Genomic DNA, 20,367 nt, shown 5'->3' with positions numbered 1-20,367 from the left:
CTTGTGTTTGTACCCATAATTTTCTTTGATTTTATCAGCTGAATAAAGTTGTATGTAACTGGCATAATGTTAACAGAGTATCTTGCACACATAATGTGAAAATATGTAATGAAACATCATAGTTGTCAAGGGCATGTCACTTGAGGACTGGAATGTTCCTTGCTTATACATTGATTGTTAATTAATCATTGAAATGATAAAGACTAGAACCCTTCCAGTTTGATTTCCAACTGAAACACAAACGTTAACACATTTTCTCTTTGGGCTAGTTTGGAGTTAGAATAATAGTTTTGTGGACAATTTCCGAAGAAAAGAAGAATTTTATTTCTTCCTTGAGAAAAAAAGGAAAAATATTCTTGAAAATTTCTGTGAGTGCTACAAACCTCCTGATTTTTATACAAAATCAGTAAGCAAACAGTGAGTTTTTTATTCATGCTATACATAGAATTAGATCATAATGTGGTTGTTTTAAACTTGTACATCTTACTTGTGCTGCAAATATATATATTTTATTGATTATAATAGTAAGAAAGTCTACATTTCTCCAACCATGTATGTTGTTTTTAATTTTAAAAGTTTGTTATATTAGAGAAGACTAATTTTTCAAAGTACATGATATTTACATCATTTTTGCCTCTAGTCAATACACTAAAGAATCTAGTTTTCATCTTAGGAACTTGGTTTTTTATAGGATTACTTCTGATTCATCATTGTAAAGAACCTGAAAATCAAAGATGAATATGGAAAATTTCTGGATGGAAAAATACGATGCTTATCTCCTGTCCTTTTTCCTCAGCTAGATCCTGAAGTTTCATTCTTTTCCGGATAGAGGGAATCTTGAACTTCCATAATTTTCTCAACTGAGCATTAAATAGTATACTTGATTATATAAGATTAGTGCCTATATGTTGGGTAATTATATTACATGCTTTTTCTTTCAATATTCTTTTTAAGCTTACTAACAGTTTTTTTTTTATGGCCACAATCATTTTATTGATGCATAAAATAGAAACCAGTTTACAAAATAAATAAGTTTGTCCAGTGCATTTGTGCACATTCAAAGTTAAAAAAATTTTGGGTGTAAATTGTCTGAGTTGTATCTATTTTATTGATATGAAGCAGTATGAATTCTATATAAATTAACCAAATACAACCACATTTTCAATTAAGTGTGGTATTTCAAACCTGCATATTCATATTGACTCCAAATTTCTCATTTTATTCAACTATATTTCTTTTATTAAATAATTATTTAAAGCTATTTCATATGTAAATATGAATTTCAAATTTATGACATTTCTAAGTGCATTTAAAAGCCTTACGTCTATCTATAACTATGTTTCTATGTACATTGTAACTATATTTTCAACCTTTGTTTTTCTACTATTATAAGCATGAAGCCCAAACCTGTTGAAGTTAGAGGTAATATAAATTAAGATAAATAAGTTTTAAAGTACATAGAAGAACTACAAAAATACAATCTTAATTTCATTTTTGTGGCCCAGTGAGGGACAAATCCAGTAAACAGGTACAAATCCCTCTAAATTCAAGTTATTTGTCTATCAGTGGACAGCAAGGGAACTTCCCATTGGAGCAGTTACAAGTACAGCTGACTCCTCTGGAGAATTTCTGCTTTGTCAGTATGATTGGCTACAGACCACCCGCCATAGTGGATACAATTCTCCCATTAGGTGTGAAAAGGGGGAACTTCTACCAGCACCTATTATATTTTGCGTGATGTGCCATGTAATTTATCCCCAGTCTCATTTAATTCTCATGTGACTCCTGCTGAATGCCTCCTGTTAGCCCACCTGATGGATGAGGAAACTGAGGGCAGAGAATAATCGCCAAATTCACATAAGCAGTACGTGGTAGAGATAGGGTTCCAGGTCAGCCTGGGGCAAATCCTGGGCTCTCTGACTACACCCTTTCACCGTCAGGAAAGGAAATGTGTCAACTCACAAAGCATATCTGTCATGATCTACTTCATTTTTGGACCAAACCCTTTTGTGACAGTTACACACAATGTACACGAACACTTTATACAAGTCCACACGAACGCAAGGTCTGATCCTATTACAATATTTGCACAATGTTGTCTATGCTGACCTTTGCTGTGAGGATTGATACTAAAATCTCTCCTAAGATTTCCACCACCAAACATGCTATGGAAGTGAGAAAGTATATTATTATCATTATCATGATTATTAGCAATTTGTTTAGATGAATTGTGTGCTCCAACATGACATTTTAATCGCATGGGACCACATCTTTCTTACTAATGGGAATACAGTACTCGAGGTAATGATTGGGTCTAGGTAAATCAAGCATGGAGACTCATTCCTTCGTTTGCACCCCACTTTGCTCTACTATGTCTCGATTCACTCAGCCATAGTCACTGGAATGTGCCTTTGACACACCAGTTAATAGGCAATCACTTGTCTTATCCACTGCATTTCCAGTGTTAAGAAAGTCAAAGGAACATTGGCTAAAGCCTAGTAACATGGGGTCAGTTCATGGAACTGCTTCACCTGTGTGGTCCAAAGCAAATTCCAAGCTTTCACCAGAAATTTCTACCTCAAACCGCCTTCCTTCTAATCATGCCCCAAATTTGGCTTGAATCTCCTACAGTGGGCCTTCCAGACAAATGACTACATCAATGGTCGGTTACCCACTCCTCCAAGCCTCCTATTGTCACGTTAGATCCCTAGACTATCACCTGCCTGACCTTGTCTGCTGAAGGTCACCATCTGTGAATGACATTAAATGTCACTGTGCCCATAGTAATGATGCCGCGGTAGCATGAAAGGCTTTGTTGAAAAACCACTCCTTCCATCTTATAAAATGGATGTGGAAGGCAATGCCTGCTATTTCACTTCATAGTCCCCCTAAAGGACGCATGCGTCGAAAGTTTTTTCTAATTTTATGATTTCAAAGACATATGAAGTTTTGGTATACTTCATTTTATCAGATAATACAAAGTATGTGTCCACCACAATTTCTCCCACCTTTGAACATAAAGTTTTCCCATTTCTTGCTAGATCATCCCAGGCCTTTTTCTTCTGCTTTCCTTCGTGTCTTGGTCTTCTATTTTTATTTCATGGCCTAACTGTACTTGTGTCTTTTATTTGAGGCCTTCTCAAATAGTCGTTGGAAAGAGACAGTATAAATAAATGAGAAATCGTTTGTGCATTCAGCCTCAGGGCTTCAGAGCTTAAGAAGGTCTAACTCAGAGATCACATGAAAAACGAAAGAAGAAGTTTCCAAATCCCTCTCTGTGATACAAACGCAAAACGTGTGGAATTCAACCACCCTGAAATGCCAGAGAAGAAGGTGAAGCTTTCGTTCCCAACATCATCCCTCACGAAAGAGGGGTTGTCTTATGTTTCAGTCCTGGGCCACTTATTAAAAGAGGCTCTTCTAGTCCATTCAACTTTGATCCAACAATACTACTTGGACAAGATACAAACCTGAAATAAACTTGATGAGACTAGTTTTGGAAGTCGCACTGGTAAAAGACAATAAGCAGTTTAATGTGGATTTAGTAAATACGACTTGGGACTAAAGACTCTATACTTCATGCTTCTGTCTCACATACATAGAAAGACAGTATAAATGAAAAGAATGCTTTTATTTTGTAAGTGGGTAAATTGTCTCTTCCAATAAAATATTCAGGGACATCATTATCTGGGAATCCCAAAACAGACACTCAGACCTTGCAATGACTCAGAAATTTGCTCTAAAGTATACATTTTAGATGCGTGTGAATAGTTTGATTAAAATTTTCAATAAAATGTGAGAACAGAAATAAGCAGTATTCTCAAATGGTATTTATAATGATATAACTTTTAATCTGCAGTATAATCCAAATAAGACATTAAATATTATAAGTGAATATTTAACTCTATATGGATATTATTATAATTTTACATATTCAAGTTGTAAAACCTGTCCTTTTTATATCTCATTTTCCACTGAAAAGTGAGAGATCACCTTATGTTCAGGCTAACAATATTTGAAGTGATGCTTACTACATTCTAGGCATTTTTAGAATCATGCAACAATGAGTCTTAGAAATTAAAGGTATTCTGCCAATACTGACCAATTGTTCTAAAATGACCTGTAGACTAGATCATAACTGATACATTTCCTGTACTCCTGATTCACAAAGTCCTCCACTGGTGATAATTTGAATTCTAAACAATTGAATTTTTAAAATTTTTTTAAAAATTTATTTATTTTTGAGAGACAGAGTGCAAGCAGGAGAGGGGGCAGAGAGGGGGAGACACAGAATCTAAAGCAGGCTCCGGGCTCTGAGCTGTCAGCACAGAGCCCGACACGGGGCTTGAATTCACAAACTGTGAGCTCATGACCTGAGCCAAAGTCTGCTGCTCAACTGACTGACCCACACAGGCACACCAGTATTGACTTTTTTTTTAATCACTGACCCTGTCCCAACTGATGTGGTAGCTATAATTTCATTTAGTCTTCAAAACAAACCACTCAAGATGTTTTTTTACATTGACAGAATGAATGGATGGAAATATAGCAAATGTTAACAGTAATAAATGTCACTATCCAATTTTTATTTCTTCTCTTTTCCTTTTTTCTCCACAATGGCCGCGTACTATTTTTTATCATTTTAAGAAAGCAACGGCCAGCTAATTAAAATTTATTTGCTAAAGGATGATTATTCAGAAACTGATAGATCCAGAATCAAAGCCCATATTTTCCTCTGCATCACACTCTCCCACAAAACTTTAAGGACCTCATGAATTATTATATCTCTGTCACCATTATTTAATCAGACTGTTAGAATTTATATTGCAGTCAGATGGAAAAAAAAGAGGACAAGAAGGTTGCTTTTCAACTTATGAATTCATTTGTGTCTCTGATCACAACCACTAAGGAAACCAAAATATATCATTACTTTCATGATTTCATTGTTTTACCAGCATTGTGAAAATTCTTTAAAAGCTTGTAGGTGACCACACCTAGCAGTATAGAAACATCCTTGGGAGGCGTTTTCCCTCATCTGGGCAAAATTTCATGTCTAAGACTAATGAAGAAAGAACACATTTACTAGTCTGAATTTAGAAAAAAACAAACAGAGAAACCAGCTCATGACATTATGGATATGTTTGCACAGTTAAATGTGTCCATACCTGATATGAATCACCTTCTGACAAAATGACAAGTTTAGCAATTTTTTGTTCATTCTTTTCCATTGGTTGCTTCTAGATCAAATGAATAAGTTACACAAATTTCTTTACAAACCTTTCAACGCAGAAATTCCAGAGGGACCTAACTAACATCCCCACCCCTCAGGGATCCCCAGTTGCTCTAGCAAGTTAGCTCCTTGTCAATGTCGCCCACGCAAGCTCAGGTGGCAACTACCCCCAAGGACTGGGACACAGTCACCTACCTCTCCAAGGATCCCGCTGCCATTTGTGACCAAACTGGGGGTGAATCCGAGAATTCTGAGCCAGCACCAGCACCTAGCCTGAAGCCCCTGCATCCCCTGCCTCCCCTCCTTACGTTATACGGAAGAATGAAAGAATATTTACCTGTGACCCTGAGCAGTGTGCCAGCACCAAATGCTTTGTAATACCCAGCCCACTGTCTGAAAAGCTTTTACAGAAATCTCCCTTTGGGGGCACCTGGGTGGCTCAGTGGGTATCAGACTCTTGATACCAGTGAAGGTCATGATCTCAGAGTTCAGGAGCGGAGCCCCACTTCAAGCTCTGTGCTGACAGCTCAGAACCTGCTTGGGATTCTCTCTCTCCCTCTCTCTCACTCTGCCCCTCCCCACCCCATAAAGAAATTAACTTAAAAAGAAAAAGAAATCTCCCTTTGCACCTCTTTACAAATTGTGCCTGTATTTTTTCAATATTTATATAAGTATATAAAAATGGGCCCTGATAGCATTAAACAAGGATGATTCTCAAGCAAAATCACATTGTATATGAACTTAGTCAAGAATGGATGAACTGACCCCTCTCTGCCTGGACAGTTTGGTTCTGTCTTTCCCATCTTATGAGTAATAATACAAATTATGAGCTTATGAGTTAAGCATTCAACTGAAGAGTCGATTTGAAAGTTAGGCTATAGAAAATTAAATATTCATATTTAAAATAAAGCTTAATGCTCCTAATACCATAGAATGGCCTAGATCATGCTCTATGGAACAAACAAGTCTTTATTGGGTCCCAAATTTTGCCATAGTACCTAGCCATGTGAATTTAGGAAAATAACTGAACTTCTCTAAGCCTCAGTTTCCCCAACAGTGATATTAAAATAAGAGGGTCTCCTGGGCAGGGCTGTTGAGGACTGAGATAAGGCACTGTAACTAGTCAGCATGGTACATGGCTCTCAGTAAATAGTAGCTAATATTATTATTCTTTTTACTCAGATGGTTTGGGGCCCCTTATCAAATGTTCCACTAAACAAAATGTATGGATTTTATAAGCAATAAGTATTACAGAAAGTAAGAAAGCAAAAGGGCTCATGAACCTAAGACATTCTGTGTCTCCGGTGGCCACATGCTGAAAAACAGGGGCCCAAGAAGTCACAATCGAGAATATTTGTCCACTAGACTGCAAGCTTTTGGAGCATTGGGACTACGTCTTGTGCCCCTTTTATCTCTAGCGTCCAGCCTAGACACTGTCTTCAGTAAATGTTTGCTGAGACAATACATGAACAAACAAGAGTATTGAACCATGAAGATAGATTCTTTTCTTGGACTGTAGAACTGAAATAGTTTACCGAGCTCACAAATTCCATTACACTGGGCAATCTCGGCACAGTATCACATGATTACAATTGCACAAATCTTGACTAATCTCTGCCTACCCTCTAAGAAGCTAAAGTAATAAGACTATGTTGATTTATTGAAGTTCTATAGTCATTTACTGCATTTCCTGCAAGAGCTAAATTTTTGCACTGCTGCTGAAGAGGAGATCAAAAGCAATCATGTGGGTTTTGCAGGTTAATAGAGGAGCACTGTTAATACTAAAGGTACTTAATCAAAGTGTTTCTCACTTAAAGACCCACAAAAAAAAAACCCCACCTTGAACCAATAATTTACATAAATAGTTTACAGACACAGGCTTACAAATATTTTAATTTCAAGCCTGCATCTGTACTTTTATGTGTATATTTTGTAAAAGTAGATTTTCAATCTGCTTGCAAGCAGGGAAGGAAAGAAACCCATTCCTTTGGAAATAAAACAAAAGTAGTTTTGTTTCCATCTATAGTGACCCGTAGCTCCAAAACTGCTGTCCATGTGCTGAGGTGATCCTACATTGTCTTTCCTAAAAAACCTCTATCAGTTTTTCATTCACAGGATCAAAACAGGACAAAGTTACTTACCGGGAGGAGTTACTATGAGCCTAGTTCCTTCTGTAGATATCTTGATCCATCACACTGGTTAGAGGTTATCACACTAGTTCGAGTTTCCTCAAAAATGTCAGCCTTCTCCTGAGCCTCATGGCATGACCAGCAGGTAGGAACCTTGTCCTGGCAATTGATCTTCTGGATTCCCCTGGAAGTCCTTGAATATAGGCTTCATGGCATTTCATATTTTCTACGTTTTCCTCAGATTAATTGACACAAATGTCTGCTTTCCATGGAGGCAATAATCACAGAAAAGTGCTCATAGAAAAAGGAAACCAGAAAAGCAAATGAAAAAAAGAAAGAGAGAAAGAAAGAAAGAAGGAAGGAAAGAAAGAAAGAAAGAAAGAAAGAAAGAAAGAAAAAAGAAAGAAAGAAAAGGAAGAGATCAGGGCCAAGTGGTCAACCAACGACTTTTCTAAATTACTAGGAAAAGTGTTCAGGGAATTAAGAGGTTTTGATTTCCAGGTGTTCAAGTGTGTGAAACCGCTCAGAGAACGCATCAAAGGAAATCCCTTCTGTTCTCATAAACACCAGGCCTGCTCCGTTAGCAACTGGGGACTGTATTTCTGAAAGAGGATACGTTTTATTAACTGAAAATGCAAATATGCCAACAGAAAGATCTTCCTTGAAGAAACTTGGAGAAAAAGGGTTAAAGATGAGATAAAAATGCCCACGAACGTTTTACCAAGACCAGTCACTCTTTCCATTGTTGTGTGTGAAGTTCTGATCTCTTCTTTCCTGAAAAAGGGACATAAATATTTTCGTGGAGTGTAAATGAATCTAGCAGCTAAAGGTGCAATATGAATATCATTTTCTCTTCAGCTGGTTTCAGTTCACTTTATATTCTGAGCAACTCCACGTGTCATTGAAGCATCTTTTCGTGTCTGAACCTATGAACCGTTTATCTCTGTCACTTCAGAGGTTCCTGAACCGGTGCAAATTTCTGAATCTCTTTCTGTCTCAAAATCCTCATCTGAAAATAGATGTGATAAAAATTCCTATCTCAAAAGTCAATGCATATTAAATAGGTGAATGTATTTCAGTTTTCTATTAACTGCTAACACAGGTTCTGGAATCTAGTAAAGTTTTGGTAATGATTAGCTCTTATTAGTACTGCTATCGTTTTTCAAATTTAACATTCCATACGGCCAACCATGAGTATTTGCCCCAAACTTCCATGGTGAAAATGCTTTTGTGACCATTCTTGCGTAGGAACCTGGAAAATTAGTCAAACATTATTAGCACTTCAGTTTTCTGCATTTCTTCTCCACATTCCTCGTTTTCTCCAACCTTTCTTCACCTGTTTGCTTGCTTTTATGATTTTCATACGGTTTTCTCTAAATGTTTGTGTGCATTAAAACTTGAAGCATTTCCGCCTAAAACTTATGTGTCGCTCTGTCACATACCACGTGGAGCTGATGTGAACTCCAGCTTGCATCCTCTTGAGAAAAATAGAAAGGAAGAAGCCAGGATGGCTGGATTTTCCTCCTGAGGCAACTGGCCCATCTTCCCTGCTTTCCAATAACTGCCATTTCTGAAGTGATCAACACTAGGCAGTTTCATGTTGAGGAGGTAGACCAGAAGGCAATGGCCTACAACTAAGAGGACTGATTCTTCCTCAGGAAGACAGTGTGTCCTGGGAAGGAGAAGGAGAAGAGAAGGCAGCCATGATCATTCTGGAGCGAGGTTCCCTGCACCGTCATCACTGCTGGGCGTTTCCTTACGGACCCTGTGTGTGTGCATGGACATGTGTGTGCATGCGTGTGCCTGTGTGTGCTCGTGTGTGCATGTGTCCCTATGTGAGTGTGTGTGCGTGTGTGTGAAAGGGTGGCAGTTGTGAGGAGTGTGTCTAATTGGGGGAGCCCACACTTTCAGCTGAATTTACCTAAGGAATACTGAGAAACCGTATTTGGAAGGTCTCCTTCCGATGGTGAGAATGAATTCATTGTTTCACCAAGGCACATAAGGTGGGGATTCCTTGGACACAGCAGAAGGGTTCAGATGTCAGGAACCAAGAAGGGGGATGAATCACCACTTCAGATACATTCCTGGAAAATGTGTCTTGTCTTCATTAATTATTTCAAACAGGGAAGAAAACAAAGGCAAAATTTATCTTTTAATTCATTATTTTAAAACTTTCGGAAAAAAATAGGTATTTCATTTTCTTATTTCTCATAAAATTGCTCACAATACTGAATTATTCTTATGTGAGGGGCACTTTGCTACAAATATGCTCATTTAATCCTCTCATTTAATCCTCACATAGCCTACTAAGGGGGTGCTTTATTTCTTTATTTCTTTATTTCTTTATTATTTATTATTTATTTATTATTATTTCCAATCTTTCAGATGGGAAAAAGGAGGCTTTTGACATACAAGGCATTTGATCAAAGGTCTGATGTGAGTAAGTGGCAGAACAGTAATTTACAGCAGAGGATCTGTATCTGGAACCCATGTTCTTAAACGGCAGACTTTATTTCTTCCATATACACTTATGAGAACATAGTAGATTACATACCATTCTGTAATAATAATGTGCCTACATGTATATGCACACAGGTATGTATGTGTCTGTGTGTACGTATGTCTCTCAAGGCTCTAGAATGCACGGTTGAGGATTCATCACAGGAAGTACCCTGAATGTGCTTGCTCAGTACTGCTCCCTAAGATTCATCTATTCACACATCCGTTCAGCGAGTGGGTACCGAGGCTGCATTACCACCAGGCACGCGCAGACCCTGGCGAGGTCACAGAACCGCACACAAGGGTGTTCCTCCGGGCACTTGTATCCCAGCAGCACCAGCCTCCGTCTGCCTTCGTGTGGTGCAGCACCCGGCCCTCGAGTCCCGTCTGGGACCGCAGTCGCCTGCCCTCCCTCCATCCCAGTCCCCTCGTCATGCGGCCTGTGTCACCCAGACTCCCTGGAAATCTCAGGACGAATTGCTGAGGGTCCCTGACTCACTAGGCTGTTCTCCACAACCCCAGACAGCGGCTGTCATCAGGAGGCAACGGGAAGCTGGCACAGGAGGCTGCCGTCCTGCAGGTGCACCTGGTGGCCGTCTGCTTCTTTTCCTCTTGATTCTAGAACTGAGGTACCTGTCAGGGAGCACGGGGCGGGGCTGAGGCTGAGGCTGGGACGGGGGCTGAGGTTGCCCACGTGCAAAAGGACCAGAACTGAAGAGAGGGCTTGGGGCCGACTTCCTGGCTTCTCTCATACTTGGTACCCATTTGTCCGTGGCTCCATCTACTCTGTTCTATGGACTTTGTAAAAAGAATCACAGTGGAGGAGACAGGGTGTCTCAGTGCTGCCAGTTTATTGTTCTCATCTAACTCCTCTCAGCCAGTGTTACAAGAGGCCAAGTTTTATCAGATGCTCCAGAACCTGGTTCATTTTTGTTGGTACCAATATGGCTAAGGTGGAGGATGCATGCTGAGTACTGTACGTAAATGTATTTATCCTTTGTTCCTCCTGTGGATAGAGATACTTCTGGTTGTCATGTTGGCTACTAACCAGAAAGAGAGACAGAGACAGGGAGACAGAGAGACAGAGAGAGAGAGCACATAAAACAGACTTTTCCTCAAAATATCCAGAGGAGGCATTAAGTAATTTCTTAAGGTTCTCACATAATCTGAACAGATATAGGAACAAACTCATTCGCTCAGAGAAAAGTGACAGGTGGTTGCTGGTAAGTGGCCATGTGTCTACCCAGGCTTTGCCTCAAAGCACAAGGTAGAACCTGAGAACCCTGATGGCCAGAAGCTCAGATCAGTGTAAGGTGTGTGACGGCTGGTGTCAGGGAAGGAAATTGTGGGTCAAACCTAGGCCACCTTGCAATGCAATTTCTGAGGTTTCTGATCTGTCTGGAGAATATTCGTCAGGCTGTGGCAACAACATCCCATCAGTCCATTTCCAGATAGGTAGGCAGGAGTCAGTGTAAACACACCTAGATGATAAAGACAGAGACTTGGCTATGTAGATAGTGATGGAGTCAGAGACAGAGACGGGGACAGAGACAGAGACGGAGACAGAGACAGAGACGGAGATGAAAATAAAGATACAGAGACACAGATGTAGGCACAGGTATATCTTGTGCAGAGACAAACTGTTAAAAGTGCCTTGAGGCAGATTTTTCTAATTAATTATCTCAAATATTTTTTGCTAAGGAATGGAGACAGAAGTGAGATTAAAGGAAATGCTGATAATTACTACCGATAATTACTCAGGGCTGCACGCTAAGCATTTGGATTTCTAATCTCATAACCTCACACCATCCCTAGGGGTGGGTGCTGGCATCTCTGCTCCGCAGAAGAAGGTTCTGGAGAAGCTCCAGCTCACTTCCTCCTCTCACTGCACCCCCTTGGGTTACCAGGGTCTATGCAAATGTAGGCTTTTGTGGTTGTTGTTGTTGTTGTTGTTTTACTACATTCCCTATGACTGTTTCTCTCAAGGCTCTGAAGGGTAAAATTTGGTTCCTAGATTCAAATAATAGTATTTTCGTTGGTTCTTTGACGATTCTTTTTGGAGGCTAGTTTATCTTTTTCAGCTCAGGAAGCTTCATGGACTAAGTTGTTTTGAAAACTCTGTACCTTGTCCACACCACTCTATGTAGTTACTTCCTCCTGAACAGGGTCTCCCATAGCACAGAAGCCTCCTTTTTACTAATTAAAACACGGCACAAGCTAGGCAGAAAATTAGAAAAAGGCACTTTTTCCAGGCTCACACAGCCCTGCTCCAGGTACAGGGCGGGGAGGGCTCGGGATGGATTGTGGTCCCCACTGGTGCGCCCTCCCCCCTCACACAGGCACCTTGAGCAGGGCTCAGTGGTTACAGCAAACCCAGGCTACACCTCTGGTGTACACCTCTGGCAGGGGATGGGAGCGTCGTCATTGCTGAACTCACACATGTCATCTTTTCCTCCTTCTGATGCTGGAGGAGGCACTAAGCTTACCAACTGAAGACAGTTTCCTCTGGTTTAGAACAGCCCCTTTCAGGCTAGTTCTGTCTCCTTTGTCCCGTTCCTCATCCTTCTGTCTCCCTGCCTCCTGCTCACCCCAGGATGCCATCACTGCACCCGGGAGGAGAGTTAGTTCTCACAGTCTCCCTGCCGCCCTCTTCCAGCCCTTGTCCCTGCTCTCTGGATTCAGCCTCTTTCTCTGAATTGTCCTGTGCAGTAACCAGCCCCAAATCCACCCCACCAACTCACAGCACGCCTTGGGATGCAAAGTTCCCACCTGCCACTTCTCATCCAAAGCCTGGCTGCTGCCTCCTGTGGTCCTCTCAGCGCCCTGACCCTCTCACAGATGCTAAGAAGCGTTTGGGTTTCACAGATGCTAAGAAGCGTTTGGGTCCCAGCCCGTGGGGACAGTCAGGGCTGGTTTGGGCTGGTCTGTACTGATGTCTCCACTGTTGGTGGTGTTCCTCCAGGGCCATGTTCCAGAAGCTTGACATCAGCCAGATGTTCTCACGTTCTCCCTCCATGTGCTTTGGGTTTCTGTGGAATTTTTTATCCTCCCTTGGATAAGACCCCCCCAGAGACAGGGAACCAGAAAATACATTCTCTTACTGTCTCCCCAACACATCACATCACATCCCAGCGCCAAGTGCTAGCCCTTCTCTGACCTGCATGTGAACTTGGCCGACTGAACACCCCCACTTTTCTGCATCTAGAACTTCTAGTGAAACTCTGTGTTCCCAGTTTGCCAGGCTTACCCACAAATCTATAAATGAGAGACTTGAAATATAGGGGAAAAAAAACGACCATTTTTTTTTTTTCATTTTATTCTGACTTTCAAGCTCACTAGCTCATGATTAATTTTAAAAAATGAGCTTGGGGGCACCTGGGTGGTTCAGTCACTTAAGCTTTCGACTTCAGCTCAGGTCATGATCGCACAGTTGGTGGGTTTGAGCCCTGCGTCAGGATCCAGGCTGACAGCTCAGAGCCTGGAGCCTGCATCAGATTCTGTGTCTCCCTCTCTCTGCCCACCCCACTCGCACACACACACACACACACACGCACACACACACACGTGCACGCACACACACACACACTCTCTCTGTCTCTCGTAGAAATAAATAAATAAATAAATAAATAAATAAATATTTTAAAAACTCTTTAACAGAAAAAAATGAGCTTGTTCTGGGCACAGCTTCACTTTCATGGAACTAATTCTCATGGTTTTCCCTAAACAGAGGAAGGACTCCCAGTGACATAATGCACGTCTGAGAAGAAAACTCTACCAGCTAAAAATTTCCAAAATATCATCCTCATTGCACATTTTGGTTGTTTACTTAATTCTGACTGTGAGGTTTTAAGTCTTCTCCATGTAGTTGACCTATTATACTTTCTGCTAAAGCAAGTTTACAGAACAAAGAAGATATGTGATTTTTCTTACCCTTTTTTACTCTTCTAGCAGACTGGGTTCCGGGACAAACTGTCTGAAAAAGTAAGTCTTCCAGATGTGTGCCCACTGTGACTCCTTAACCGTGGCTTCATGAGTGACCCTCATACTGTCCTCCCCAGGCCCCGCTGGGCGGGGCAGCAGGTCTGGGACAACACATATTTGCTCACAAATGCCAGAGTATGTTCTTGTAAAGTTAAGAGCACTAAGAGAGTTCAAAGTGACCCAACAATACATTGAAACAACTTAGACTGTTTCTTCTCTAAAATCTTCTCTAAAAACCAATTCTTCCCTCCCTGAAAGAAGTACATTTGAAGAATGTTCATGATGATCACAAGAACTCCTGGACAGACCCAACATCCAGCACTTTATCTGGCAGCCAATGGAGCAACGTGGATATGAATTCAAATTTGTTCACTGTCAGCGCCTTCAGATTGAGCTTTTCACAATTACTGAAAATCTCTGGGCACCTAACTTCTCTCTGAGATAATCACAGCATTTCAACATACACTGTCTCCAAACAGGAATGCAAGTCAATAGGAAATTATGTCAACCCAGACACCTGGGGCAGGGTTAGGGACATCTGTGTGGGTACATTGATAACCATGAGACTCCCTTTCCTCTCTCCTCTGATAACGAGGCATCACATAACAAGTATGTAAAGTGCTTCATACTGTGCCTAGGAGTACACATAGGAGTTCTCAGCAAAAAATACCTGTCATTAAAATCTTATCAGAATCACATTATATTTGTTAATTTTCAAAAAGAAACTAATTCTTTTTCTTGGCCAAGCAAAGAAAAGCAATCAAAGAAATCTGTTGACCTGTGGGCTACAAACGCTAATTCTGCCACTTTCAGAATATAACTGCAGATTTTGGTAATCAGTCTGTAACTTCAATTTAGAAGTTAAAAGAAAAGACAACAGAACCGCAGTAGATAGGAAGGGTCAGTTTGTGATCGAAACGATTATATGTCGACCTAAAGGTGGCAAGGGAGAAGAGGAAGGAAGGACAGAAAAGATAGATCAATTATAACAAAGGTGAGAGGCTAGGTTGTAGTTGACATTGTGAAGGTGGAAGACAATTCTCTGGTCTCTTTTAATAAGATTTGCGATGGCTTCACTGCTGTACAATTGTTTATTCTGTTAAAGGACGTCAGGAACACAGACTTGGGTTCATCATAATATTGTGTCGAAAAGCACTGTAATCATGTATCTACACAGATATCTCTGTAAGTTATTAATTTTGTTCTACTTAGCTGATGACGATTTACTTCATAACTCGACAAATACCTGGAATCCCTGATCTAACTGAAGAACGACAGCATTACAAATAATCTACATGCTCCTCTCTGCTACGTTCATCAACTAGAAAAGCACATCCTGTTCTGTTAGAGATGGGACCTTGGTGGTTTTGCAGAAAGTGAAATGAAAGGAACTAAACTCTCCTGAGTCTCCAACTTGTGTTATTTACTTGGAGGCAAATATAACCCACTTATCTGTCTGCTTGATTTCATTCTTTTGCTCCAGTCCAGATGGACTGTCCGCCTCATTTACCTCGCCCTGGGCATTACGAGGTGGACCCTCATGGACCACATGTGTGGGTTTCCTTATTCTCTGGTTGTTGTTTGGAAGCAGTCAGTGGAAGCATCAGGAGGAGGCTGGGAGTTGGGAGCAGAGTGAGCTCAGGGTTCCCTCCCTGAAGGGGGTCTGCATCTTCGCAGGGGCCAACACATAGTGCCATCTACACCAGAGACAGAGGGTTATGCTCAGGAAAACACAGGTGCGAGTGGAAGTGGCCATTCCCTTTTATACCAATTAACCCACAGGAGGCATTTATTTCTTCTCTTCCAGGACCCTATATCCAAAGGCTTGGACGTCCATCCTAGTGCCCGAAAAAAATGCTTCTGTCAGGGGACATGGTGATGCTTCTTTGAACTTCAACTTCCATTGACCAACAGTCAATGCATATCAGAGCAAAGATGCCCATTAGCATAATCCCTGGGGACTGGGGCACAGAGCAGGGGGAGAGAAACATGGCGTGTTGATCTTGGGGAGGAAACAGGTTTCACAGAATCCACGCTTAGTGCCCCACAACATCCACCCTTGTCCTGTTACTGGGAGAGAAAGCTGTACCCCCAAAGTGGAGACACACAGAGTCCTACTTGAAAGGCTATCTTCTTCTCAGTCTCCAGATGAAGAACACGCGAGGGCAATTTTCTAGTAACCTTCCATGAAGGCTAGGAGATCGTGTTTCAGGCAATAAAAGTGCCCAAGAACGTTGCTGAAGGAAACCAGGGTTGCGTGCGACAGTGTGTGTGCTTCTGTTGGGACCATCTCACTCCTGCCTCTGCATCTGGACAAAAGTGACATAAGGAAACCAAAGAAGTTACAGCACAGTGTTAATGAGAAGACTATTTGTGCCACTGTGTGTAGTACTTGGTGTCTGTCCTCCACGGGGGAAAAGACACACTCAGCCCAAGTACCTACTCCGATTCTCCAAGAACAGACCTGGTCTCTAAGTAGGCCGATGGAGTCAGTGGGGATCCAAAGAGAAAACCGGATTTTGTTTTGTAACAGAGGCAAAAGTTGTTGTTCGAGAAGAGGGGACAAAAATGATCATGACACAGCCCGTTTTAGGCCTTTCTAACCATCGGATGTCACATGTCCTGTCTACGTGTTCAGTAATATGCAAGATTTTTAATATTAAGTAACACATGAATTGTTTTCAAAAGTACATCTTAAATTAAAATTCAAAAGCAATGCAAGTTTGCTACGTGACGAATCAGGGTATAGAAATGACATCGTAAAAACTATCATGATCCCAATGTTTAGCAGTGACCCCTCCTAAGTTATGCCCTTTCCTCTACCCGGGGCTGTGTCCCTGAACCCATTCTGGGGGTGAACCATAAAAATCACCCAAAAAAATAGTCAACATGGATTTCCAGGTGTACCTAGAAATCTTTAGAAGTGTGATTTCTAGGATTTGACTCTGAGGTAACAGACATGACTCTTCCACAGTACTGGTGGGTGTGAGCATTTGGTATTGGATATTATAACTAGGAAAATTGTAACTTTTGAGGTGTTCTTGGACTTTATTCAGCACTGATTTGAAATTATAATGTTGCTTCTATTACCCAAAAGCATTGCGTCTCACCCATCTCAGGAATGAAACAAATGAGTTGAACCCAAATCATCAGGATTTTTCAAGCAGCCATCTATGCAAAGTCTTTTACCCTTGAGGTAATGTGAGCCCATCAGTATATTCAAAATATGAATCTCACTTCAACAGAGATAGAGGCCCTACTATACTCAGTCCTATATACTCCAATAAGATATTTTTAGTATTTTCATGAATCAACCTTGAAACAACCTTGTAATGAATAATCTTTACTTAAGGCAGAGCTGGTTGGCCTTTACTATGTGTGGTCAAAGTGTCCTGGGTGAAGTTCACCTTAGCCAAAAGGAGAAGGGCAGGAGGAGGAAATGACTCCAAACATAGACTTCTTTCCTCCTCCACATAGGGGGTATTTCCTCCCTGTACAAGGCCATTGTCCTCTCAGGCTGTACATCAAAAGCACAATGGATCCACGTGGAAAACTGAGATTGACATGGACTTGGGATCACTTCTCATGAGAGTGTCTTCATATTTATCTCACTTCTCTCTAACTAAACTATAATAACCAGATCTCAGAGTCACCCCTCTGTGGAGTCAGGCACTGAGAAGGTGCAGCAAGACGAGAGGGTTCGGTTGTATTAGGAAATGGGGAGGACAAATGAGGGGACCACCCCCAAGAGGGAGGGAAGGTGACTTTCTGCCCCCTCAAACCCTCCCCCCCTCACACACTTCCTGCACTTGCTGGAGGCCTTAACCTTGACCCGGGACTTCAGTAGAGGGTCCAGATGTTGTTTGGGCTCCGTCACAGGCAGGCATGTCTTAAATATAAATCTTCATCCACAAAAACAGAAGCTAATCGAGATGGAGGAAGATTTAGCAAATCTGAGAAACCAATTAACTTCCAATCATTTAGACTTCCCTTTCATTAATCATTTTTGCCAATGCTATTATGTCATATAAAGTTGGAATTTTCAATTGAAAATGCATTTAATTCAGCTAGACCTCCTCAGAGAGCTTTATCTTCCCTCACACAGCAGGGCCTTTCTGTTTGGGGCTGGAGAATCAGTAAATAGCTTTTCTTTTCCTTAATGTCTCTTCTTTCTTTTTTCTTTTTTTTTTTTTTTTTTCTTTTGGTCAAGAGGTTGACTAGCTTTATTAGAAGTTAGTGAACATAATGATATATTTTTGGTATAAGTTTGCTTTAATACAAAAATCAGTCACACATTGTAGCAGTTAAACCTCCTCACTTTACAGATGAGAGAACAGAGGTCCAGGGAAGCTGGTCCCCAAATCCCATATGGAGTCACTTTCAAGGAGAAGGGGAAGGCGGAGGGCCCGGGGTCTCGTCCAGGGCTGATGCGTGCACCTGCCCTGAGGATCATTTCCCCCACAGGAGAGTGAGCGCCAGGCATGGGTGAGGGTGCTGCAAAGTCAGCCACACTGTTTCCTGGGCTTCTGATCAAGGAGTCTCTCTCTCTGCACAGGAACCAGCGGTGGGCGGGGCGGCAACTTAGAAACTGGAGTCAGGAGCTGCCTTCCAGTCTCGGCTTGCACCCATTTTGTGCGGAATCCCCAGAGAGTCTCTCGGCCTTGAAATTATTTGCACGATATTTTATTCCCGCATTCTTCATTGGATATGGTCAGATTCTTAAATCACCAGTCCAGCACAGTTCTATTCAACAGAAATAAATGTATTCGAGACACAATTTGAAGCAATAATTAAACATTTGCAAACTGCTCCATTAAAAAAAGTTAAAGAAACAAGTACAATTTAAGACTATTTTTATTTAGTGCAATATACCCAAAGTTTTATTTCAATATGCATCTTTTTTTTTATGCTCTCCACAATATGATTTGTACGCTACACAAGCAGCCCATCGTGGCGTGGACTAGTGCACTGGCTACATTTCTAGTGCTCAGTAGCCACATGAGGCTGGTGCCTGGTGCTCGTGGCTGCTGCCTTGAGCAGCTCAGATCCTGCTCCAGATGCTCCAGAAACACCTCCTTGGAAGATCTTTAGAAAAGTGCCTCGGGGGGGGGGGGGTGCTGGGTGGCTCAGGTTGCTAAGCATCCCACTTGGCTCAGATCATGATCTCATGGTTGGTGAGTTCAAGCTCCGCCTGTCTCTGCTGTCAGCACAGAGCCCCTCTCTTGCTCTGCCCCTCGCTGGATCATGCTCAGTGTCTCTCCCTCTCTCTCCTTCTTTCTCTCAAGAATAAACATTGGAAAAAAAAAAAAAAGTGCCTCCAGACTGGACAGCTCCCTGGTTCTGCACGCTGCCCACCAGGGGCTCCTTAGCCTTCTGGGTTATACGCAATGGACCCGCAGAGGGGTTGTGAGTGTCAGGGGTACTGACTGTTGACCCCAGGAAGCCCCAGGGACCCAAAAACCCTGGGAGGTCCGGGCCTGGAGCACCCTGGGAGAGCGAGACTTTTTGCTCAGGGAGCAGAGCAGCGCGCGGGGCTGTGAGCTTCCCAGGCAGCACAGTAGTACACGCCCTCGTCGCTCTTCTGCAGCTTCTTCACTGACAGTTCACAGCTGTTGCTTTCCTTGCCTTTCTTGGCATCGATTTTGTCCGCTTTCAAGCCCCCATACCTCTGCACATATAACCTTGACATGTCCAGCATGAGGATCCTCTTGGGGGCAGTCCCCTCCTGGTGGAGGTACCAGTGGATGTAGCTGACAGAGGCACTGGCTTGGCAGGACAGGGTGGTCGAGCTGCCCACACGCCCCACGGCCACAGCCTGCTGAGTCAGACTGATTGCTGCCACACCACCTGCAAGGAGGACAGTGGTGAGACGGAGAAAGATAGGAGCCTCAGCTCACCCCGCACCAGGGTCACCCCACACCAGGGAAGGAGTCAGGACCTACCTGGAAACAGGAGAGCACACAGGAGGGCGAGGTAACCCAGCATGGTTCTGCTTCCCTGCTGGTGGGGAGAAGCCCAGGGTGACCTCCCAGCTGCACCTGCTGGACGGAGACTGACTGGATAGGTGGCAGAGGGCAGGTTAGGCTCTGAGCTCTGCTTCCCTGAGGCACCTGCAGGCACTGGTGAGAGAGAGGCGGGAGGGAGGGGGGAGGGAGGAGCCAGAGGGCAGGGACAGGTCTGACCACAAGGGGGAGAGGGACCACCAGTGGTCGAGGTGCTAAGAAACACTGAAGAACTTTGGTGCAGTAAGAGCACCACTAATAATAGCAATTTTTGATTGGACATTGACTTTGCTTGAGCAGAGCACTAATAGGTTTCTGCTCAGTATCTCTTCCAAGGCTACATGCCTAAGGCGAATCAGGTGGGATGACAGCTGGGTCTGGCTGGAGACAAATCCCAAGCCTCAAATGGCCACTTGGCACTCACAGAGCAATGGGGGCATGGCCTGCCCAGGGACGATGGGGGCAAGCAGAGCAGCAATGCCCGCCTAAAAGGCACCGCCCCCCCCCCCAGCTGGCACTGGAGCAT

At 42.4% G+C, this 20,367-nt stretch overlaps 1 gene segment (V, D, J or C); it reads right to left on the bottom strand.

The window, feature by feature from the left end:
* The window catches only part of LOC132677140 (T cell receptor gamma constant 2-like), a 31,940-nt gene extending 11,898 nt beyond the window's left edge, over nt 1–20,042 (bottom strand). The window contains 3 exon segments of the C gene segment in view: nt 7,372–7,422; nt 19,369–19,686; nt 19,782–20,042. Of these exon segments, the coding sequence occupies nt 7,372–7,422; nt 19,369–19,686; nt 19,782–19,824 (412 nt within the window).
* Nucleotides 20,043–20,367: the final 325 nt, after the last annotated feature.

This window comes from Panthera onca, chromosome A2, assembly GCF_046562875.1.
Source record: "Panthera onca isolate mPanOnc1 chromosome A2, mPanOnc1 haplotype 2, whole genome shotgun sequence".
Taxonomy (NCBI): domain Eukaryota; kingdom Metazoa; phylum Chordata; class Mammalia; order Carnivora; family Felidae; genus Panthera; species Panthera onca.
This window is presented reverse-complemented; position numbering and strand designations above follow the sequence as displayed.